The 24,737-nt window shown below is 37.7% G+C and overlaps 3 protein-coding genes across 5 annotated transcripts in view; all 3 read right to left on the bottom strand.

Annotated features, from left to right (window-relative positions):
- The window catches only part of sema6bb (sema domain, transmembrane domain (TM), and cytoplasmic domain, (semaphorin) 6Bb), a 161,041-nt gene extending 156,020 nt beyond the window's left edge, over nucleotides 1–5,021 (bottom strand). Inside the window, exons 1-2 of one of the 2 annotated variants that reach the window (XM_073867958.1) lie at nucleotides 4,943–5,021; nucleotides 1,169–1,374 (exon numbers count right to left, since the gene is read on the bottom strand). Coding sequence is in view for 1 of the 2 variants with exons in the window: in XM_073867957.1 (XP_073724058.1) it covers nucleotides 1,169–1,173 (5 nt within the window). In the remaining variant the exon portion in view is untranslated. The remainder of the gene's footprint in view (nucleotides 1–1,168; nucleotides 1,375–4,942) is intronic. The other variant, XM_073867957.1, reaches the window with a different exon arrangement.
- A 1,502-nt stretch (nucleotides 5,022–6,523) lies between these two features.
- Nucleotides 6,524–15,213, bottom strand: abhd17ab (abhydrolase domain containing 17A, depalmitoylase b). The gene is made up of 5 exons (XM_055168488.2): nucleotides 14,777–15,213; nucleotides 13,893–14,269; nucleotides 12,814–13,008; nucleotides 10,426–10,605; nucleotides 6,524–8,634 (listed from the first exon to the last, which is right to left on the bottom strand). The coding sequence occupies exons 2-5, from the start codon at nucleotides 14,261–14,263 to the stop codon at nucleotides 8,409–8,411; spliced, it is 972 nt and encodes a 323-aa protein (XP_055024463.2). The 5' UTR covers nucleotides 14,264–14,269; nucleotides 14,777–15,213; the 3' UTR covers nucleotides 6,524–8,408.
- A 1,662-nt stretch (nucleotides 15,214–16,875) lies between these two features.
- On the bottom strand, nucleotides 16,876–24,478 carry LOC129414429 (AN1-type zinc finger protein 5). 2 transcript variants are annotated; one of them, XM_055168489.2, is made up of 6 exons: nucleotides 24,319–24,478; nucleotides 23,136–23,338; nucleotides 22,656–22,761; nucleotides 20,727–20,851; nucleotides 20,401–20,508; nucleotides 16,876–19,860 (listed from the first exon to the last, which is right to left on the bottom strand). In XM_055168489.2, exons 2-6 carry the CDS (start codon nucleotides 23,293–23,295, stop codon nucleotides 19,712–19,714), a joined length of 648 nt encoding a protein of 215 aa, XP_055024464.2. In that variant the 5' UTR covers nucleotides 23,296–23,338; nucleotides 24,319–24,478; the 3' UTR covers nucleotides 16,876–19,711. The 2 variants fall into 2 exon arrangements, with proteins under 2 accessions (XP_055024464.2, XP_055024465.2); XM_055168490.2 differs by having other exon boundaries at nucleotides 20,727–20,848.
- Nucleotides 24,479–24,737: the final 259 nt, after the last annotated feature.

Below are 24,737 nucleotides of genomic sequence, written 5' to 3'. Positions count from 1 at the left end.
GTCAAGCGCTCGTGAGAAAGCGATGTGGAACTGACAACAAATAAATAAACAAAAAGAAGCACAGTTTTGTTCTTGTTGGCTTTCATCTCACAATCCCGCTCTCAAACATAACATTCGCTTCAAACTCGGGGCGTTGGGAACACGAAACGGTGCAGTTTACCAGAGACAAAGAACTTTAAAGAACAACTTTGTTGAAAAAATTACCCTGAATCCACTTACAGCGCTAACTCTAAATCAAGAGTGATGCTAAAATAATCTTCATGTCCTCGGCTTCAGGCCAAATACTGGTTGCCAGGTGTGGATGTGACTGGGTGTGATGGAGAAGAGTGAGATCACCATCAAACCCCACAATACGGAGTGAAATGTGATATGTCTGTGTAATGACATATATATCATAGCTCAGGGGCTACACTGCATGTGATCAAGCTCAATCTAATTACTTGCAGTCACAAGCCAACCATCATGTCTCCATTTCCTTGTGATCTGATTGCAGGTCTCGATAGCATCCAGCCAATACCCGAGCAATGTTTATTCCATATTCATATCCATTATTAAAGTTTCAAATGGGACTCATTGCTTTAAGTACAGTATGGTTGTGCATTTTCTCAGCTTTTGTTCTGCAGTAACAAGATTTAAGTCTATAATTTCACAGTATAGATCACTGTGCAAACAGCCTAATGGCCTAAGCATTCTCAGCTATAGTTGTATAAAAGCTGCTTTAGTCAAAGTTCTGATTTGTTGGCAACCAGGCCCTATTTGTTCACTGTTTATTAACAACGCAACAAGTGGAAATCACAACAATACCTCGAGCCCTATGTGACTTTTGTCAGCCACCCAAGATTCAACCTCATACCGCTATTGGTATAATTATAAGCATATGCAAAACTCAAATCAACAGGCATTGTTACCTGCATCACAATACTCTCCATGGAGCCTTGACTCAACGTTTGTGAATGCAAATGCAATTACAGGTCATCTGAACTTGGTAGATGTCCAGTGCTGATAAAACAGAGCTGGTTTGGACCAGTCTAACAATTCATTGTGCTGTTACACTACACATAGGGGAGAGATTATCACAGCAGCCAGCGTTCAGGCGATGTGTGTGGTTACACTGGAAAAATATGGAAGAAAAGGGAAAGGTAGATAAATGGAAAGAGGCAATATCTACCTCATCTCTCTTTTCTTAATGGTCCATCTGCTGTGTGTTTGGTAGGCAGCTGAGGTTGATCACGCGATGGCACAGTAGTCTAACTGCGAGACGATTAAAGATCTCACCTCTCCATGAGAAGACCTTGTGGCCCGCCAACAACACATACCTGAACGAAATTGGACCTTTGGATATCAGAAGCAGGGGCTTGTGGGATATTGGAAAGCCTGTAGATGGAAAAAATGTTTATTTATCTTCGACAAGCATGCTAAATGATATCAGATTTTTTTTTTTTGCTTCTCGAGAATACACACTAGGTAACTGTTTACAGCCGTTTCCCTGGACGTTTCTCTATAAATGTTCAGATGAGTTGCTTCTAAAAATGTCAGCCCAGGGCCAGAAGGATGTATTTCTAGCCATCAAACATGCTGCCCACTCAGGGACGATTTTATGAATTCCTCACCGTCGTCGTGTAATGGATCCAGATACATTTTAGAGATTCTCGCGTTTTTTTTCAACGCTGGAGTCATTCCAAGAGACACAAGTAAAAGCATTCCTGTGAATTTCGTGGAGCGACATTGAAATGTAAACAGCAAATTCCCAGCAGATATATCGTGATGATGGATTACGTGGCTTTCACCGAGCGATAAATTCACAGTGTTTATTACAAAAGCGCAGTTTGACCCGCTGTCATTTGAAGTTTATTTAAAGTCTGCATATCTAAATCTGATTATATATGACGATGGAGTGTTTTAGATTAATGAGGGACGTCAACTGTGCAAGCCGAGTACGTGAAATTAATGGACTTTAATTATGATGAACCCACACTTGTGAAGAGCTATCAATTCAATAGTCTATCTATCTAGGCGGCCATTAAGACATTGTTGTAACACTTGATTCGCTTCAGGAAGGTTAATTCATTTAAAGAAAAAATAATATTCAGACATTTGTGAATAAATGTCACACCTCTGTCAAAGCTAGCCAAATTGTGTCTCAATAAGACGTGAATTTGAACATCTGAATGATTTATGCAGATATGCGAGGGTGTAAAAAGACAGAATATTAAAAGTGGCCTATAAAAATCTTATCACGCGTACCCAGCGAAATCAAAAATCGCTGAAAAGGACAGATTTAGCAGGTGAATTATGTTTTACTGCTGATGCAAGGCTAAGTTTTGAAAGCTTTATTAAATCCACGTGAATTATGTTCAAGCCCAATTCCAGTACTGGTCTGGCCAAGGTCACATACTAATATGTTATTAAATGATAAATGGTCTCAGGACGGTTTATGTATCGTATTTCATCGTTGTCATGACTTGTTTCTATAACCTCTATGTTATCGGTACCAAATGTTGCCGGCGCATGCATGATTTCAGACATCAGTTTAAGGTGTATGTATGAGAGACGGAGATGGAGCAATGAGATTTCTTGCCAGAACCAGATGGCTGACAGTTCACATTTTTACAATATAGCTCTCACGACCTTGATGTTGATATTCGGAAAAGGGAAAATAGACTTTTCAAGAGAGCTGTGCGTTAAGAGTGTTGACATTCGGGTTTCTGCTTATCGAGTGCAGCGGGTCGTGCACATCTAAAGCAGAACCAGAATGCATTTTAACATTTTGTGCACTGCTGCTGTGACAAAATTGAATTCGTTGCAGATAACGTTGATTTAAATTGTGCAATCAATTGTGAATCGCCATTGAAAATGGGTCACAGTTGTGATTTGCTTCATAAATAAAATTGTACAAAAGCAAAACAAGACTGCAAGTGCACATCTAGACAATGGCAGTGCATTAGTACAGTGATACTATATACAGAAAAACACAACAGATGGTATTAAATTAGGTTGTGGAGTGATATACGGCATACAAGCATGTAACACATAGATTGATTCAATTATACAATATCATATGGCACAAGAGGTCGGGGATATTGGCAACAGGACAACAACCCTATATCCTCAGGCAAGGCCGTACCGAATCCATGAGTCCCCTGCTGTCCCTCTATCTTCAATTACCCAACATCCAGGTCAATCTGGACAACAATAAATCGATCAACAATTTAAAACGTAAGCAGAGCAGAACCAAAATGACACTGGTGGACCCGGCGGCAGTAGTCTGGTAAGAAATGTTAACCACTCAAGAAAAATACACAAAATAGTAACTGTGACAAATGCCATGTGCAATATTCCCCTCCAATTGGTTTGCATGAACACATCCATCTCTTTTCACGGGAACGCTGGGTTAGGTTTGTTTATCTGGCAGTGTGAAAACAAACAGACTTTAGTGAGAAGTAAACACATATTTCTGATTTTCTTTAAATTGATATGAGAGACTGCAGCACTGATTAGACCGAGAGGCTTTGACTCTATGCTATGGAGTTAAAAAAAAACATTTATCTTGGGTTTTAATGAGAGAAGGGGATTTTTCTGGGATAATTTCAGCACCTAGTTAAAGAAAGTCATGTAGTTATAATTGTGCATCAATCAAATGTCAAAAAGCACGGCTTTACTGATGCTATTTCAAAGCACTCCAGTCTGTACTACATTACTCCTACTTAACAAAAATAAAGCGAATTTTCCCTCAAAATGACCAGCTGCAGCCAACTCTAAAATGGTTTTCACTGATAACTACTCTAAAAGATGGTCCAAGAATTTTCATGGAAAACAGGAAGGTCGGTTTTCAACTGGTCCATCTGCCAGAGTCTTCATTGCAGGGTGGGAATTGAACAAAGAGCTCAATCTATAGAGCAGATCTGACAAATGCAAATAAAAGCGGTATATCGAAGTAGTTAATTCTACACGATTTTCCCTTAATCACATGTCTCAGCTATGAAATCATACCATTAACCAAGTTTTACTGGTTAATTCCAATCGCATTGCACTTCAAATGTGTAGTGAGCGCACTCTAGTGGCGGCATATAAAAACTACAACACGCGCGTCCCCCGGCAAGCCTCGGGCAAACTGTCACGCAGACTCAGTAAACAGTGGGTGACGCTTAGACATTAACCACATCTCCTTGAGCAACTAATGATACATCAATGTCTAATTCATATTCAGGATCCGTGTGCGTTTAAATGCATAAATAAAACTAAACATGCAATACTCACTTGCAGTTGCAAATTTCATATTATTTATTTCTCATATTAAGTCCCTGTCAATTATTTTGCCCATTATAAATTGTTATCTGTGTTATACACATTAATGTTTTAGTGTGATCCATTAACGCATGCGCATATATATCATCTACAGTTGGCAATAATGATGCACTGATATGTGATACAATTTAAGCAAATGTGGCCAATGTGAGATATATCTCTGTATGACAAGACTGTGTGAACACTTTTTTGTGTGAATATTCACACAAAAGAAGCATGCATATGTTAAAAAGAAGGCCGTGGATCCCATCTGGCAGTATTAACGCCTTTAGGGGCCGTTGATAGATAAGCTGGGTCAAGCCGGGCCAGCAATTAAAACGAGGCAGATTGTTTGAGGGTTTTTTTTTTATAGATAATAACAGAATCCATCTGTTGCTGGCGAAATCCACCGTGACTCCTTTCTCTCTTTAACCCTGCTTATAAATATTGCATGAGTTCGACATTAATTGATTAATTTCAAAAAGACAACATATTTGAAAAAATTGAAATGCCGCTAGCGGTCGAGTCTCCAAGTTTTTGTCTTTTAGTGTGACTATGTTAGCCAATATAAAGAAAATTAGTGTGTCCTAAAACATTGACATTTTTCGCATTTAGCATGAGAAGATAAAAGCTTTTAAAACATAAGTCTCTTACTTACGGAAAAATGATTTTAGCGGCTTCTCGGCTGTGAGGTAAACTAAATTTATTGTAAAGGGGGCGTGGTCACCCAATATGTGATGTCATGTGGAAATCAGAGATGGCGATAGTCGACTGCAGCTTTCAGTATAAATATAATGATCCAAAGTGGTTTTACAAGAAACAGATTTACAAAAGTGAACAATTCATACTTTTATTTTCTAAGATCTCATATTTTCAATTAATTCTCATAAAGGAATAACAACTTTAAAACTTAAAAACACAACAACATTAGACTAATGCATTATAAGATAGAACACCACCCCTGACTCTGGCTCCCGACCCATTAAGATAAAAAATCATGTTCTTAAGATTAAGATCCTCAAACAATGTTATACAGTACATACATCCGATAGTTTTAAAAAGACATTTCTATAACTCATTTTCTTTGCACAAGAAAATCTTAATAAAATTGTGAATCTGAATGTGTTTAGATGAAGCCTCTGGGTGATTCTCCCTTTGCACAAAGCATCCATATATGTCCTCTAATTCAGTCAGTATTGCTTCGGTCCTCCAAACACTTGGAGGTGAACACACAGCAACAGTCTCGACGGCTTCATCAACAGCAGACTGTATTGTGTGAGACCTGGCTCTGTTTGAATAGCTCAAGTCTGGCCCCTCCCTTTTCAGTCCACATCTGAGCTGTGACAAATGGCAGTGGGTGGCCATCACCTGTCATCTTTGGTTAGAATGGAGAATGAACAAGCCCCTTTGTTTAAAACGACAGATTTTATAACCTAATACACGAGGGAACATGGAATCAGATTTGTTGGAAATAAGCAGTGTGTGTTTTAAACACAGGACGTTACTGTGCTTTGTGTGGCAGTGGAATAACTTAAATCTAAACTTGGTACCAGCAAAGGATTTGTGGGTAACCAGAAAGAAAAATGTGGAACATATTACATGATTTCCTCTAAAAGCAGACAACTTTGATAAACAACATCTCCAAATATGAATAGCAAGAAACACCCGGACAATTTATACATTAACTTAATGAGTCTAAATGAATTATTATTAAGAGTTTAGAATAGCTATAAAGCCACATCCCACTGTATTAAATCCTGCACAAATGGGGAATTGAAGTCTTAACTCAATGAAAGGGCTTGGTAGTCTTTAACACGTCAGAAAACAACAAATGCTAACTGGGTATGGCCCTTTATCAATTTCATTGAGATCATTCAATTGATCTGTAGCAGCTCTTTTGTTAATTCACAGTTTAAATGCTAGTCTGAAAGAAAGACACGGTGATCTCAGCACTTTGTTTTAGGGAACCTGTTGGCGTCTTGATTTTAAATACCATATCATAACACCTGATATCTTTAAGTCTCCCAGCTTCATTCACATCAAAGAGAAATGCTTTGAATATGAGTAGCTTGACTAGAGATGACATCTCTAAAAGGAGATGGGAAAGGCATATCCCATAAACAGGTTCAAATGACTTCACTGTCTTGCCTTTAATGTCAGTTACAATCTTTCTAGTTGTAAACCTGCCCACAGCCTTTAGATTTCGAAATTACCTTTAGCCAGTAATCTGACAAGGAAACAGAATAGAAAATCTTTTATAATCACAATAAAGGATATTCTTTAAATGATAACCTATGTTTTACATGATTTGATTTATGACTCTCATTTGCATCAAACTTTATGATTAATTTAAAAAACAAACATAACAATAACCCAAGAGCAACAGATATATGACATTACAGCTTGACCTCGGATTTGAATGCAAACTGTACACGAGAGTACGTAACATTTTCATCGCAGGGAGATAATTCACGTCAAACCACAAACAGGAAAAACTGGCTTAGAGTTGAATGTCACGGATCACACAGGGATCAGAAGAGACACTGGCTACTGCCCATGTTGTGTGCGTTACTTGTTTTCACACGATTAATCCACAACACCGGTTTAAATAGTTCACCCAAAACTAAACATTCAATGATTTACTTACACTCATGTAAATCTTATTACATGGAAACATTAAAAGGTGAATATTTGATTATTTTTTTCCATATAATCGAAGTGTGTGAGAACTGAAGCTGTCAAACTCCAAAACGATAAAAAGTCCAATAAAAGACATAACTATACAATAACTATCTCTATATCTAAGTTATGCACACAAAATATTTTAAGTCTTACAGCCGCTGTCCTCATCCACCTTTATTAAATAGAAAAAAAACAAGCATGACGTATATTAAAAGAAAATGCTTGCGTGACACGTAGACGCCAGTAAAGGAATAACATGAGGGTAAGTAAATGATAACATATTTTTTATTTCTCTAAAAGGTTCATTCCGTCTTGTGGAAATGTGGAAACTCTGTGCCAAAATTCTATAAAGATCTGGCTTAAGGAAAGTCCCAATGAGGTTACGAAACCTCAGTCTTTGTACTGGCTCGACAGTTCATAAACATGACGTATGGATTTGGACATGAATTAGCTTTACTCGGAGAGCAGCAGGTGTACTGCGTTTTATGTGATGACTCCCAACCGCAGTGGTTTCATTGAAATATGACGACTGGGCAACGTTCCCGGTTCACCTCAGGGTGTTACAGACACCCTCATATACTACTAAGAATGGTATGAGACAGCAAGAGAAATTGACTGATCTGCTAGGGACAAAGGCCAGTGTCCCAGAATTTCAAGCTTTCCTTGCCTGGAGCAGACTACACCAGGTGTTTCTCACCCATACCTGGTGCATCTTTTACAAAATAGGATCAGAGGGGAAATCGAGACAGAGATCAGCATCCCATAGGGAATAGGTGAGAGGAAAAAACCCATGCACCTGGAAAAACAGCCATCCCGGGAAGTCAAGTGGTTAGATTAATTAATTAGTATAAAAAGGGGGGTGACATCAAGGAAAGAATAGAAATCTTTGCAGTTTAGGACACTTAAAATCATCCACCATCAAATATCCTGTTTATTCTTTTCCCTCCGGCAGGGTCAAGGCTTGAAAAACCCAGGCTTGAAAAATTGCCAGGTGTGCTGGCAGTGAGATTGAGTTATTTTAGGTTGCCTGGTGTAAATTGGGATGTGAAGATCTCTTGGCTGATTCATCATGGGAGCAAACGAATGCTCAGGTTGGCGGTACAGAACTGCGTCGATCTTATTTCCTGTTTAGAGGAGAGAGAACGACTTCAACAGGCAAAGAAGGATCCATCCATCTATGCCCCAAAGAAATTCCACTTCCATCCCCCAGAGTTCCCATGCATACGCAATCTCACGCACATGCATGCTCACAAAAACTTGAGAGATGAAAAGAAAAGGGGGAAAAGAAACATAGAACAAATCCGAGCAGCAAACTGTCTGTGTCGAGCTGCTCCGATGTCCATACAAAATGGCAGCCTTTAATAAGTTACATCCATTTCGCTCTTGTTCAGACAGGGGGATGGTGGGATGAAAAGTTAAAAAAGAAAGAGACGGAGGAGAGTTTAGGGATGTTGTGCCGGCAGTTCCTGCCCAATGAAACGACGCAGGCGTTCTAAGTACTGGCTGTAGAGTTCGATGTCGTTGTGTCCGGCTCCCTCCACCCACAGCGGCTCCACGGCTTTGGGGCACCGCTCGTACAGGGCCAGGCCGTGGGAAAAATCTATGACCTCATCCTCAGTCCCATGGATGATCAACACAGGAGATGTGATTTTAGACACTTTTTCAATGCTGAAGAGGGGGACACAAAAGAAGACACAAGTTATCAGATGTTCAACAATATTTAATTGTTATTACATAATGCAAGTTATGTAAAATAAAATGAAACATAGTACATAAATAACTTTATACTAAATATATGAAGAGTTTGGTTCCAAAACACGAAAAAACGCCAAAATCAGTATTGTATCTGGTCAGTATTAAAAAGTAAATTCTTAATTTTACGCAAAATCCAATATCCGCCGTGTTATTCTGTCATCTTTTCTCCCTTTTCCCAAAAAGCAATATACCCCAGTCCTCCTTCTCTGCAGAATGCAATAAATCCGCTCAACAAATCACAGCGCACCATTCCACACATTGTAAACAATAATGGTGGCGCACTGAATACACACAGAATCCTAGTTTTCCTCATCTATTTGTACTTTGTGATCAACCAACAAATAAAAAACAAAATAATACTTTGATGGCATTGATAAACCTGTGGTGGTTTTCTGTTATGGGAAAGAAACGCAAGCCATCAAAATCGAATAATTTACGTGAGAGGCACTTGGGAGATGGAAAAATTACGGTTGTTGCTTGTTCGCCCGACAACATCAAGCTTCTGTCATGCTAATACATTGACCCCAGGGGATCTTATGAAAAACTTTCCATTATTTTACTTGAAGCCAATGAAAATCGAGCAGGACCAAAACATTTTACATCGACGACGGCCCAACGATGACATCAGCAATGACAGTGTTCTTAATATGACAAAGTAAGTGTTTTGATTAATACCATTAATGTTTATTTTTTTAATCAGTGTATAACACTAGTCAACTAAATGAATATAACATGGCAAAGATGAATGCACATTTATATATTGATTCAATAGATTTATAGCATTTTGAAAAAACTTGTCATGGATTTATTGCATTTTGTGGGAAAAATTTAATTTTTTATAATAAATCTTTGGAAATCAAATTATGGATTTCAATTTTTAATGTTTTTATAACCTAAAGATGCTATGTGATAGTTTGTAACAGAAAAAAGTGGTTTTCATCTTGTCTTGGTATAGAAACATGTTTTTACCGAAATTAGTAAAAATGGATTTATTGCGTTTTGGAACCAAACTCTTCATATATAACGTTGTCAACATCTTGTGATTGCAACTTGTATAATAATTAACTACTTTATAGCTAAAGTTTAAATTATCTAAACTAGCTTCCTTGACGCTAGTTGTATATATAAATGTGTGCGCGCGTTTCAGTAAACTTAACAGCTGACAGCAAGCTAAACAGCTCAAGTGGCTTGTGTATTACAGAACAGTAGTGTTTTGACCGCAGCTGTATGGTGACCATGTGTTGTACTACACTGGCACTGAGTGACACGATCCACCAAATCCAGTCAACAATCTTCTAAGCACTACACTGCTGTCACAACAAACACGCAACAAAAAATGATTGTAATACAATTTGAAATATGAATATGGAATACGAAAATCCATTTAATCAAAAGATGAATGTCCAATTCGAAGACAACAAAAACAACGTAGAAATAAAAGCAAAATTTTTATTGTTTCAGACACACTTTGTCAAAACAAAAAGCTCAGATTAATCATTGCACAATGTTTATTCTAGCCATTTACATTCAGGCATTTGGCCAAGAGCAAAGCCAGTGAATCACTCATAAATAATGGCAATCTGTGCTGGCTGTGACAAGGCAAATAATCAGCTCATTAAGAAATCCAATGATAAGCACTGCCAAACCCCTAATGAAAATCAGACATTAATAATAAATAATGAGCCCAATGGTTTTTCTACTTACTTAGGAAATGCGTCAAAACAGTAAGTCTTCTTAGTGTCGGGGAAGGCCACCCTCATGCCAGAGGTGAGAGGGGAGTGAAGAATTACGGCCGCACACTCGTATCTGGATGCCAGGTCCACTGTCGGCACCGTGCCAATGCTTTGTCCATAAAGGATAATATTCTCTGGGCTGATGCCATATCTGTTAAAGAAAGAGGATTTTAAGGCCAATTAAAGTCTTGTATTACTCAAATTTACAGTCTATTCACATCAAGCCCATCAACTGTGGATGACAATCACTGAAAATTAGTTTGGAAACTAACCTAGACTTTTTAACCTTTTCATTTTTAACCCTTTAAATGTCTGTGCAAAACAGCCAACTTTGTTGAAAAAAATATTTAAAACTACAGAAGCAGAGAGAGGACATGCACTATTATTATTTTTGCTTGCTTGTTTTCTCGTGATCTCGAGATAACAAAAGTTGTCTCGTTATCCTGACATGATAATCCAAATGTCATAATGTAATTTCCTGTCCATAATATTTAGTGCATTTTGAAGTGGACTGCTAATGCATATGAGTTGGGGTCACCGTTACCACATGCGTAGCTAGCTGATAGACTTAATAAATAAAGTTGGACGGTTCATGTTCGTGAATTTAGGGACGATCTCTAAAGTAATACTGTGCACGTTTCTATCTTCAATAGTATTTAACAGTTTATTTAAATATCAAAAATCTAAAACGTGTGCATTATAGCTGACAACCACATAAACACGGTTTTGTGACTGTTGTTGACTTTAAGTCATTCCATTTAAATGCTGTTAAAAGCAGAAACGTGTAAATTATTGAGAAAATTAAAGACGGTCCCTAAATTCACCACTGTAAAATTATAAATATAGACAAATCTATTTCAGCTTGAGCGAATCTCTGATCCAAGTAAAATCTAATTTGTTCATCCATGCTAATTTAGCAAATTATGCTTTTGCTGTTTACAAACAAAACATACACGGAAGCTTTAATCACATCTCAAGAAAACAACTTTTGTTATCTCGAGATAACGAGAAATTAAGTCGTGGTCACGAGAAAACAAGCAAGCAAAAATAATAACAGTGCATGGCCTCTCTCGACTTCCGTATAAAACCGATAAATATATTATTTCTATTTAAAATGTTAAAAAGTGCATTCAAAACAAGAATTCAGACACCCTTCATAATTTCAATTTTGTTATTTTGCGATTAATCTATAGCAGAATAAAAGTTATTGTTTATAAATCTTATTAGTGTTACCTTCTTTCTTAATAAATTTAAGAAATTATCTTCCCCATAATTACTAAGTGAAAACATTTAGTAATGTCTGTTTTCACTTAGTAATTATGGGAAAGATTAGTGTGAAATAAAGAATTTAAACGATTAGTATCAGGCTGCAACATAAAATTTAAAAGTGCATTAGCCAACATGAACTAACAATGTACAACACTTCTACAACATTTATTAGTCTTAGTAAATGTTGAAATTAACATGAACTAACACATTTCTTAAATCAAAAGCTGTAACTGTTACATTAGTTAATGCACAATGAACTTACATATACAATTATATTTGCATTCTGATATTAGCAAAGATTAATTAACGCTGAAAAAACTACATTAATCGTTTGTTAGATCTTGTTAGCTAATGCATTAACTGATATTACCAAATACAACCTTTTGTAAAGTGTTACCATAATATGTTTTAGACCTCAAACATTTTGATGGCAGGGACCCCCATATGATGAGCCTTTACAGAGGGAGCCCTTTTCTAAAATATATATCCATATTTTTTATAAAGAAACATTTCAACCATGTTAGATAAATAGTAATTGTGATATTATCAAGACAGAAAATAGTTTACAAACTTATAATTGGGTACACACAAATTTTCACAATTTTTGCTTTATCTTTATTCTCTTTAAATTTTCTGGGGACCCCTTGGAACGTTCTGGGGGACCCCTGGACCCCAGATTGAAAACCCTTGTTTTAGACTATGGATGCATAACGATTACTGTGATTAATCTATAGCAGAATAAAAAAGTTTTTGCTTACATCATATATGTGTGTAAACTATGTATAATAATTTTGTATAGATAAATGCACACACATGCATGTATATATTTAAGAAATGTTTACATGTGTATATACCTTTGTACATTTATGTATAATTTATATTATATATAAATACTTAATATATAAATATATGTTTTCTTAAAATTATACATGCATGTGTGCATATTTATATATACATAATTATTATAAACAGTTCACACACGTGTGATGTAAACAAAAACTTTTATTCTGCTTTAGATTAATTACGATTAATCGTTATGCATCCCCTAGCTCTATATTTTGGATTTACCCTGGTATCTCCTCTGTCTTACCGTGAGCGTAGAGCCTGCCACGCTGCGTCTATATCTGCGTACAGATTCTTTTCTGACGGTTTTCCTGTGCTGACCCCATAGCCGGAGTAATCATATGAGAATATGTTACAGTTGATGCGAGTGCCCAAGCCAATATAGAAGCTGCTCATCTGGCCTAGATCCACAGCATTACCATGGGAGAACAGGACCGTAAACCTGAGACACAGAGAAATGGTTGATGGGATTTGTAGTGCAAATCACTCACTAGCATGACTTAACTCTGAGTCATTACAGAATCCACAAAGACTTACTAATCTATAATCTCACATGCTGAATCACTAGGTATCGTCAGTGAGTATAAGCCATAAATAAATGCCTCAGGAAATAGTTTCATAACAGGCATGGGTGTGTGCGATTTATATCTGATTATTTAAATCATCAGGTGGCAAAACATGGGTGACCGTACATCAAAGGCAATTTCTCAAAATTCAAGGTCAAACTGTAGTTTTGTTTGTGATGTAAACACATTTGCTGTGATACGATAAATAACATCTCATCTATTGAATACAGCAAATAACAAATATATTTGTCCTGCATAAATCGCCCATTAAAAGGAAATAAGGGAACAAGGCAGCAGCAGTGAAAACAAACAGACGTGTGTGTGATAAAGAAAAAATGTGTTCAGGAAAAAGTCGCTTCTGGGTAAAGATAACAGACACACTGGGAGAGGGAAGCAGGAAATGGGACAAAGGAAAGATGGATAAAGAATTAAGGAATGTCAATGAATTGTAGGAGGAAAGGATCCTTTCAGACAAACGTGACAGATGACCAGTTACATATTATATAACAATGTAAAAATAATCTAGCGAGAGATTGTTTGTTTAGTGTCAGCTAGAGGTGTGGATACTGCATCACGCAAAAGCACTACTATTGTTTTAGGTTAAGATAGTAGAAATGTGCTATTAACAGTGGGGCATGATTATTCTGTGAGCAAAATTGCCAAAAAAAATAGGTCACCAGGAAAAGAGAGTAATATAGAGTATTATAGTCAATTTCATTAGATTGTCCAATTGTACCAGATAAGTTGTGTACCCTCTTACCTGGCCGAGGGGGCACAGCGGATATACATGCAGCCAACTCTGTTCCCTCGACTTGAGCGAGTCAAAAACACTTCCGTGACATCCAATTCCCGCTGGGAATACTGGAATTCCGCCCGCTCAGTTAGATGGAGCTTCCAGCGCCCCTCCCCTGTAACATTCCCTCCCCCTACTGAACTCCCACTACCACCTATACTCCTAGAGCGAAGGCCCGACGTTCCGGTGGGTCCGGCCGGTACTGGCCCGGCCTCCAGATCAGGCAGGAGGGCATAGGTGGGTTCAGGGGGCAGAAAGGCAAGCTTGGCAGCAATGCGGCTGGGGCAGGGGGGGCAACAGAACAGGCAACACAACTCACTCACAGAAAGACCATTCATTGTCAACTGCAAGAGAAAACAAGAGATTATGATCAATGAAAATTCAACACAAAACAGGAAACTATTAATTTAACATTTAGATAAAGCTTCGATAAGGTCACCACGACTTAAGGATAACAGAAGTATTGTGAGTGCAATGAGTCACAGGAACTTTTAGATCTGCAACACTAGCAAAAACAAAAATCCGAGATGTTTCGTACAGTATAACTAAAATTCCCCCTGAAAAAGACAGAAGGCGCCAACAGTAAACAAATAGTTAATAAGTAATACCAAAGATATTTACTAAGCTTTACTGCCTCCACATCTTAACATTGATAGTCAATGTGCTATCTGACACTGTAAAGACGACATATATAAATAATAAGCAACAGCTTACGTTGCCGGTTTAAATGGCTCAAACAAAACATACACCTTTAGTTCAAACAGACAGCTCACCGCTAGCTCAATATTTCATCTGCTAACCAACAATACAATGTCAACAAACACATTGACCTATATTAGTTTATTACATACATGTCGTTCTCTTGACCACAGCCTGCCAAAGCCGGATTTCTGAATATTTTCCCACCACTGTCGCTAAGTAGCTAGCTCGTAGTTAAGGGGAAGGGGGAGTTAGCCAGCTAGCCAGTCGGCTACGTCTCAAACAACAATAAATAAACGTCTGATCTCCACTGGAGACATGTCGTATCCGAGGATAAAACGTAGCGCCAGAAATAAAACTCAAAATGAGGTCTTCTGTCCTCGCTGAAGACACGACTCCCGGCTAGTGTCCTGACATCTAATAATCTGCTGGCTAACAGAGTTGTGTGTTTTTTCCACTTCAGTCGTAGACGTTTGAAGGCTTAGCCCTCCCACTCTTTGTTGTGTCTCACGGTTTTAATGTTGCGTGCTTTCATAATTTGAAAACTTTGGAAATCGGGAAAGGTGTGACAGGGTCGGTAAATAATCGAGTGAAAGTCTGTTTGGCTAAATGCTAAAATGATTATTAAATGGGTTAAATATTGTGTTCGACTTTAAGGAATTCTTTGACATCAAAAGTATCGCGAGACCGACTCGAAAGCATAGCGCTTGATTCGCTCTCGCGATATTTTGATGTCACGCGCCGATCGGTCTGCGCAGCGTCGTGTGACTATTAAAAAATGATGGTTAGCAAAGTAGCACGTGACTCATTGCGGAAACTATTTAAAGTGGGCAATATTCACCAGTTTGAAAACGTCTATGCTCTTTACTTTACCGCCGCATCCGGAAACTACGCTGACAGGACAGTGAAGGAAAGCTTCTGATGTCACATGATCCCATCTGCTTGCGTTGTAAAAATCACCTAGACAGCTGACGATGACAGACAATCGTCCAAGAGAGACATAACAAAGATATTATTACGATGTAACAAATACTTCTGTCTGACTATTTATTAAATTTGGTTGCCTGAATGCACTGGACTTGCTTTGACCAGTTTTGTTTCACAAATTATCGTCATTAAAAGCTGACTAGGCAAAAGTTGCAGTTGTGCATACAAATCCAAACAATCGATCGCATTTTATAGTCTAAGGATAATATAAAGATCATGTTCGTTTAAACAGAAAATATTTGCTTTCCAGCACCAAATCAGATAAAACACAAACTGGATTATATGGAACTCATTTAAAACAAAATATCTTCATAATAAAGAAACACAAAGGTCACTTTAGAAACATGCATACAAATTATATACAATAGAATTATGCTATAGACAAAATCTAATGGACAAATGGCAACCAATTTAAACCCAGAGTCTAAATAAGCCACACATGTACACAAACAGCATTCAGCTGTGGAGGAAGCCACACTGTCTGCAGTAAAATTTGGAAGGGCTGATGTGGCAGTGGGCGATCCATATTTAAAAAGGCCATGGCATGAAAATTAGACTTTTTCCATGTTTAAGTGATATAATTGGGTCCCCATTGCTTCTATCAACCTAGAAAATGTGAAAAAGATTAACTTAGTTTTTTTTAAACCATTCTCTACAAGCACATACAAAAATAGGTTGTTGAAATTTTGCCCTCTTTATGATGTCATAAAGAGCTCTTATTAGAATAATACCGCCCACTTAATCTGCACTATCCAATCACAGCACTGCCATTTAGTGCAGAAAAAAAGAGAGAGAAAAAAATAATTGGAGAGTTTCAATTGCAACAAACCACCATCATTGTGATCAGATTTTGCACTTCATCAGCTCATTTGCATTTTAAAGGACACACCCAAAACGGCACATTTTTGCACACACCAACAAAGTGTCAATTTTAACATGTTATAATAAATTATCTATTTGGTATTTTGAGCTAAAACTTCACGTATGTGCTCTGGGGACACCAAAGATTTATTTGACATCTTAAAAAAGTCTTGTGCCATGGCCCCTTTAATGCCAAGTTGCCAACACTTATAGTTTACTTACAAAATGTTAAAGCATGTACAGTAAGGTCATTTCTTATTTATGAAAGTGCGTTCCCTTCCTAGGCTATGAATCACATCTATGCATGTAAGGGCTCTAACACTTCTTTAGTGTAGTTTCCTTGTAGTTTGGGAAATGGAGCAGATTTGCAATTACACATTCAAGAAAGACACAAGACATTGCATACATTTAAAATAAACTTTGTGATTTTATTGGTTTTATACTTATACACATCATACAATCCTAAATTTTTTAAAAGAAAAAGGTATCTGGTGGTGTCTCTGGGGGACTGGGCACGCTGGTAAATTAATCCATGATTGCTGGTTAATGTACTGCCAAGCACATCTAAGCTGAAACTCACATCACCCGTCTCAATGCTCTGTTAAACTACCAAGGGCAATTCAATGCAATTCTGCTTTAACTGTGTTGTACACAAGATACTCTTTTGCTTTACCCATTACACACATGCAATAACGGCTGTGGATCACTGTTAGATCAAAAGGGCTAATGCATTAGATTGGCATACACGGCCAATTTAAAGACACTGAAGGCAACAAAGGTGGGGAATTGTGACCGAACTGTCTTTAACCCCACAAGTCATCAAGTTCGATTAGTATTACCAACTGGATGGCTACATTTACACTGCTATATGCGCCCAGTGTCTCAAACAGTAGCACAATATAAGAAATTCACAAGGCTAACAACACTGACAATGCCAACTAAAAATCTGAATCGATACCCTAACAGTGCACCTCACCTGCCTGTACTCATGCTACACATAAATCCTAAAAGGGTGTTGTTATACAAAGTGTAACGGTACTGTAAAGACTTTTGTATACCCTGCGCGGAGAATAGGATCTTAAAGCATCATAGATAACCCTCATCAAAAGGGTATCAAGATGCCAGCTCAGCCAACCGTGGCACGTACCTACTTTTCACAAATACTCTCCTGAGGTGGCAACACCACTGAGGATAAAGTTCCAATCACAGTTAATGTTATTTTAGTCAGCTCAGGTTATTCCCTTAAAGATACAGTGTCATTATATTCACTCATACTGGCTCTAGTTCATCACACTGCAAGGTATTCGATTAGTGCCAACTCTTGCAGATTACTACAAAAATCACACACATCTGCCAAGATGCCTTAAGGATATGCGTCTTGTCTTTTTAGTCAGGGAACTGTTAGTGAACCATGTACAAGTGTGCACATCAAGAGACTTTATGCAGACAACCTTGTTGTATGACATTACAGACGAATACAAAATGTGCCACATGGTTGTTTCAGCCCTTTTACAAAAAGTCATGAAAAATACACACAGCCAGCACAAAGACAAAGGCCTCACTCTAAAGATGACAGAGAACACCACGCTGCACCTTCAATCTTATATATGGGTAGTTAATAAACACTACGTACACGCAAAACATACACATTTTTCGCAGGACCTTCCCCTTCCTCTTAACATTCTATTTAGGATAATTCAATATGAATGGCAGCCGCATAGTATTTACATTAGAGAACACAGTTGTTAATTTGGATAGAAGGCTCCATTCGTCCATGCATTGTTACAATGGGACAATGTTTTATTTTACATTCTTTTACAGTTTAAAATTGCAATCTAGAATGTGGCTGTAGCAAACTTTAAAATCTGCTGTAATATTGTTTGAAGCATGCAATGGTTATCTGAGGGGAAGTATGTGCATCGTCCATTATGACATCATTAAGCACAGCGGTATTCATAGTAATTCTCCAAACGGAAGAAAATGTCACCTAAAACAAATTATTAGTTCTGTTTGCATCATTCATTGGTCTGCTGGTGGTTACAAATACTTTTAATCTCGAAGCGCAACGACTTTGATGTTAATGTAGTTCATTGCCTTGTAAGCAGGCTTGCGTTCGCAAGGTTTCGTACAGCACTAACAATCCTGACCTGACCGCTGCATGTTGCCCCTTTTTGCTGTATTTGTGCAACAATACTGAAGAACTTTCTATCATTGTGCTTTGATTCTTATTTGATACATAATTTTGCAGCCAAATCAATGTCATTTGTTTTTGGAGATTTAACCAAGACTTCATCCAACATCAGAACCCACTATACTTAAAATGGATACATAAAACGGAAATGTATATTTAAGAGATTACCTAATGGATCTTTTCTTTTCTGGACACATGCTTCCAATCCTCCAGTACCAACCAACCAAATGATAATACAAAAATAAATAGAAAGCAATCACACAATTCAAGCTACGTACAATATATTAATATAGATTTTCTGATGCCATACACTCATTAAAACAGAGAAGGAAGGGAAAAAACTCAGTCATTCGTTTATGTCAAAACTCTTACGCCCCGCCCCGTTCCCCTTTCAAAAACCCCATCCGATTACTATTCATGCACCCAACGTTAGCATGATAAGTCGATATATAAAAGAGAAATTGTTTTTAAATGCACTGGCTAGGATTTGACATGTGAGGGGTGATTAACCAGAAAAAAAGATAACACAAAAAGTAAACTTTATATGGGTAATTTGGGAGTAGTCATTAAAATCTATATCCTTCAGCAACATTTTGCAATATCAAAGAAACCCTTCTTAATGGCCCCCCACCCACAACCCCCCAAAATTTAAACCAAACTCCCCACAAGGGTTCCTATAAAAAAATAAGGTTAATATCCTAACAAAATCAATGCCAGGGTAAAAACTAAAGAGTCCTCCCTCCCCCAATGCACATGGATGCCCACCTGACAACCAATCCCTCTTCTCCCTGGCTCTCTAGAAAAAACAAGCACGCTCACAAACATAATCTTTTAAAATGTCACACATTCACACACACTTCTACACCGTCCTTCCAGGAGAGACAGGGAGATGATAGTTTAGGGAGTGGCCAAGCAGGGGCTGTACCCTACAACCCCACCCACCTTATCCTACAATGAAGAAATGAACCCATTTTAGAATGGTGTTATTCAGCGCCATGGTTCCAAAACTTGCAGGTCAAACAATTTTTGCTCTCTTAGCCATCAGTCCTCATAACTTCTGTATCTTCTCAGCTACCACGATGGGATTCTCTTTGCGGATACGGGCGGCAGCAGCTCCTCTGTAGTCGTAGGGACAGTCATGTTTGTCAGAATAACGGTGAATAGCACAAAACAGGTTACCACAGCGGCAGTCAAAGCCTAGAGACAAAAAATTGGGAAAAGTAGTTTTAGTTTTTCTGATGGATAGTCTATGTTTAGCTATATCATTTCCCCGAATATGCAAAGGATAAGTGTGGATACCAGCAGAGTCATGTGAAATTCAGCACTGATATGCAGTATGTTGCCTACCACAGCTAGAAGCTATAGCCCCAAATTAACTGGGATCACACTTAGATATAGATATGTAGATATAGAATGAATTGTCTTTTGTAAGCTTGCTAATAAAAAGAAGTCTACCTTAGAGCCTAAAGTACACCAACAAAGAAAAGTCGCTTGCAAATTAGCTTAAAAGTAGTGACAGCATCCTCAACCAAACCCCACTTTCAGTGCAAATGTTCAAAGCAAGATAAGAAGCAGAAATGAAACAAGGAATATTTGTGCTTAATATCAAATGTGCACCGACTCACTCAACATGAAAGGAAAACTGAAAAGATAGGAGCTAGATATTTAGAAAGTTTTTGAAGTCTGCTTATGAATACGTAAAGCTTTCAAAAACACTGATCTTCCTGTGACTCTCACCCGTGAGGCCAACTTTTTTCCTACAAGTAAAGCACCGATTCTTTTTTTTGTTCTTGTCAGGAGTCTGATCTCCATCTGATGAAGCCTGTGTGCTCTCTCCTACTGGACCTGTGATTAAAGAAATTAGAGATCATTGGCTGAACACAATGAATTTCCTTGCTTCTGGGGCTACGTGTTACTCTGACAGCTACTCATTTAAATGAACTAAATGAAAAGTATGGAAAAAATGGGAATTACATTACTGCAGAAAATCATGGCTGTGATTATGCACTTGGTACAAAAAAAAACCTCATTATGTAGCACGTGTGAGAGAGAATACAGCTGACCTGTGCTTTTAGACGAGCCTTCCTCCTCATCATCATCTGCTTCGGCCCTATCTGAATCGGTGGTTCCAGTGTCCTGGGAGATGCTCATAGCAGTCATTTGCTGGGTTACAGGACTGGGCGAACTGCTGCACAAACATTCAAACAAAATATATCAGTTATGTGTTTTCAGTTCTTCCTTGACATCTCTAACTTTTAATAATCCAATATTTGTTACCAAGGATGCTGCACAAAAAGGTTTAAAGCATTTTTAGGGACAAAAAAATTATAAATTATAAAATAAAAAATACATTTATATCCAGAGCACAAAAAGCCTACTTGATCATAAATACATTATGCACCATAGATTGTTTTACTCAAAAGGTTTAAATTCCACATGGTCACAGAACTTGTGACACCGCTTGTGTTTTCTACTTAAAATTAACAGATAGGGCTGTCACAATGATCAAATAATCGTCTCATCGGGATTGTTTGACCTCGTTGTGATGATTTCAGATCACCGCAATGATTGCACATCTCTTTAAAAAACACAAGGGGGAGCTGCAGCGCTTGTATAAACAACATTGTAAAGCCATAGCCATTCAAAACAGTGAAAAAACATTTAAAGAAATGCTGCAAAACTTTGATAAGCAGTATGAACTGCCAGGCAAAACATACATTTCCAAAACAGCAATTCCAAATTTAGGGATATGAAGGATGCTATACTTAAAGGGACACTTCACCCATGTGCATAAAGCTTTGTATAGTTAGAACCCCAGTCATGTTTTTTGAATGGTCATGCATCATTTTCTTAGTTGCCGCTGAGACAGGAGGAATACAGATTTCAGTGTTGCACTTCCTTATTTCAATGATGTAAAAATCATCATTTTGCATCATTGAAAGAAGGAAGTCCAATATCTTTGTTGAGGGAGCGAGACTACAAACACCCCTTTTCTCTGTCAAATAGGCACCAAATTCGAAATGTATATTACATTTTGACTACAAATATGACGCACTTTCAATAAAGATTTATGTTTCTACGGGTGAAATGCTCCTTTAAGAATCTGTAAGGAATAGATTTTTTTGAGCCACTACAGACATTTGGTCCAGTACCAATATGACCTTAGTGGGATCATGTGCGAAAATTATTTCAGAATCAGAATTTTATTTGCCAGGTGTGCACAAGCACCATGAACAAACATTTCATGAACAAACCAAAAAATTATGAGAAGTAAATGTCAAAGTAATAAAACAGACAATTAATCGTCATCATCGTCACAATTTATTAGACAATTAACCCCCAGACAAATTTCATAATTGTGACAGCCCTATTAACAGATACATAAAGATTATTAAATAGCTCAATGAAGAATGCAGGCCTTGTTTCCCAGACAAGGCTTAGCTTAAGCCAGGACTAAGCCTAAACTTTAAATTAAGATGTTTAAGCATCTTTTAATAAGTTATAAATATAAACCTACATTAATCATAAAAATGTGTCAAAATTATGAATAAACAACCAATTGTTATCCAATACTACACACCCAACTAACAATTAAATATGTAATATGTACATTTTCTAACCCTTATTTAAATCATTTTGTGTGTTAGTTATAATAATACTACATGTATGTCTTACCGCATCAGTGTTTACCATGAACATGCTTCTCTACATTTATTGTAAATAAACACATCAAAACATCTCGATTGCACTTACTAGTACTATGTTCTGTTGAATTAGATGTTTTTAATCTTTCTGAAGGCCCTCCCATCCTGTCAGGGCCCTTAGCATGGCCCCAATCTTTCCATTACCACACCCTTGATAAATGATAGTATGTGTGACAATATATATATAGATTTATTTTGCTAAACTAATCTTTAGTCTTGTTGTGGACTGAATATTTGTTCTTAGTGTAAGAATTCCTTTGAAAAAAGTAATATTTCACTCATGCCTACCTAGATGTTCGTTCTTCAGGTGGGGTGACAGCTTCCGTGGTGGGTATAGGGGTGGCCTCCAACATTACTGCAGATGAACCTGGCGAATCTACAGGAGATGTAGCAGCTGAAAAAGACAGAAAGTATCTTATCTAACTAACCAAGTTCTACCTCAGTGGTACATCCCCAACAGTACATGTTCTGGATGTCACAAATATCTAATTTCAAGTTTTTGGGTTCTCCTAAATAGCTGATAAGTTGAATCGGGTGTGTTTGAGTAAGGGAATGCAAAAGTATACAGCTGGGGACTTTACCAGAACAGGTTTGAGAGACAATTGGATATTCATGTTTGTCACCAATCAGTTTTGATTCACAATTTAAAGCTCAAGGGATTGAACAAATTTAGCTTTGAGCATAACAGGTGTATGTAAATAGTAAGTGCCACACCACACTTTTTCTAGCAATCAATCACTCAATTTAATTAATCTCCTAGTGTCCCACCTTTCTCGCCTGGGGGGCTGGTCCTCCCCCCTCCTTGTTGTCTCTGCAGATGTTCCTTGTAGCAAACAGAGCACATTCCATTAGTGCGAGGATTACCGTAGAAACCGCATCCCATAGAGCAAAGCATTGGCACCTGCGTCTGATTTGTCTCCTGGGCCATGCTGTTCGAGAAGGGGGGGTAAGGGGGACGGGAGAGGGTAATCCTAAAAACAGAATTAAAAATGTGTTATTTATCCAATGAGCATAACTGATCAAAGATTTTCTCGCATTAAAATTAAACTAAACCGATTATATTGTGCTATCCTGTGTGCTTTAGATTTGAAAAATACTTTGCTGACATAACCTTTGGAAACACAGCCACATGTGTTTGCCCTGACATTGCCAATGCTTATTGATCTGCATAATGTCACTAGATACACAAAATAAGAGAAATCTGCGACTTTAAAAATATATCCAAGCAATTCTAGCTGGAATTGGAATATGAAATAAAAATATCAAAGTCACCCTGTCTAGGATTATGTTGTCTCTAAAGGTGAAACCTGTTAAAGGCCAAGCCAACCAACTTTAAAACATTTTGGATTATTTGTTTACGACTCGAAAAGAACAAATGGACAACATGGTGTATTGAAACAAACGGTCTTTTGTTTGCTTATTAGTTCGCTTTGTCTTTCAAACAAACAAACAAACGGTCCAGGTTACTGAAACCTAACCAACCTGGTGATCAAATGACCATTTACAATCTGGCAACAGTTTACTGCAATTAAATAAAACGGTTAAGTAAATTTTTAATACGGACATACAGAAGTTTGTCATAACTGTGTGAATTACGCTTCAAATATGTATCAATGCGGTTATTTTGGAAAATTAACTAAGAGCCGCACCGCAAAAAAATATTGTAAGAGTATCGCGACAAATAATAAAACGACGCTGTGTCAACACTAAAATGATACCGTAAGAAAACGTCCACGTTTGTAGTTAACATTACAAACAGTTGATGGTGTTAAAGTCGCTGAATTGATCAAAATCGTTTTGTTTATTACACCCAACTAGCAAGGCTAACGCGCTAACTCCGCTAACGGGCTAGCTGACGTGAAGGCACGCAAACAAAACGGACAGCTGGGACCCCGAGACCGTCCCAAGAAAACTTGCGGTGGTTTAAACCCCCGTTGACTGGTATATTTACCCGTATTTCGTTGTGATTGAAGAGAAACCGACGACCTTGATCCACCAAAATCTGACAGAGTTCGTCCCTGCTATGCGCGTGAGGCCTGCTCCTCGGCAGCGTCATCCGAAACAACGGGCGTGACGTCACACGCAACAATTCATTCTTTTCGCCGTCATCAAAACCGCGTCACATATCCACCCAGTTCACCCTAGCAAAATTAGTTATGCATGTACTTTATTTGCTTAAAACCATTGTTTTTATAGTTGTATAAATGTTGCAGCTGTTTTTCATTTGATTGGGTGAACAAGTGGGTTGCAGGTAACAGATCTGCAGGAGCATGAAGTCGAAAATAAAACTGTTTACAACACTGTGTGTGCTTTCACTTACACGTTCACTTCAACTTTTTTCAAACTGAGTGTTTAATAACAAGCATTAAA

This window comes from Misgurnus anguillicaudatus, chromosome 5 (assembly GCF_027580225.2).
Source record: "Misgurnus anguillicaudatus chromosome 5, ASM2758022v2, whole genome shotgun sequence".
Taxonomy (NCBI): Eukaryota; Metazoa; Chordata; class Actinopteri; order Cypriniformes; family Cobitidae; genus Misgurnus; species Misgurnus anguillicaudatus.
Note: the sequence above shows the minus strand (reverse complement) of the source record. Positions and strands in the feature narration are given on the sequence as shown.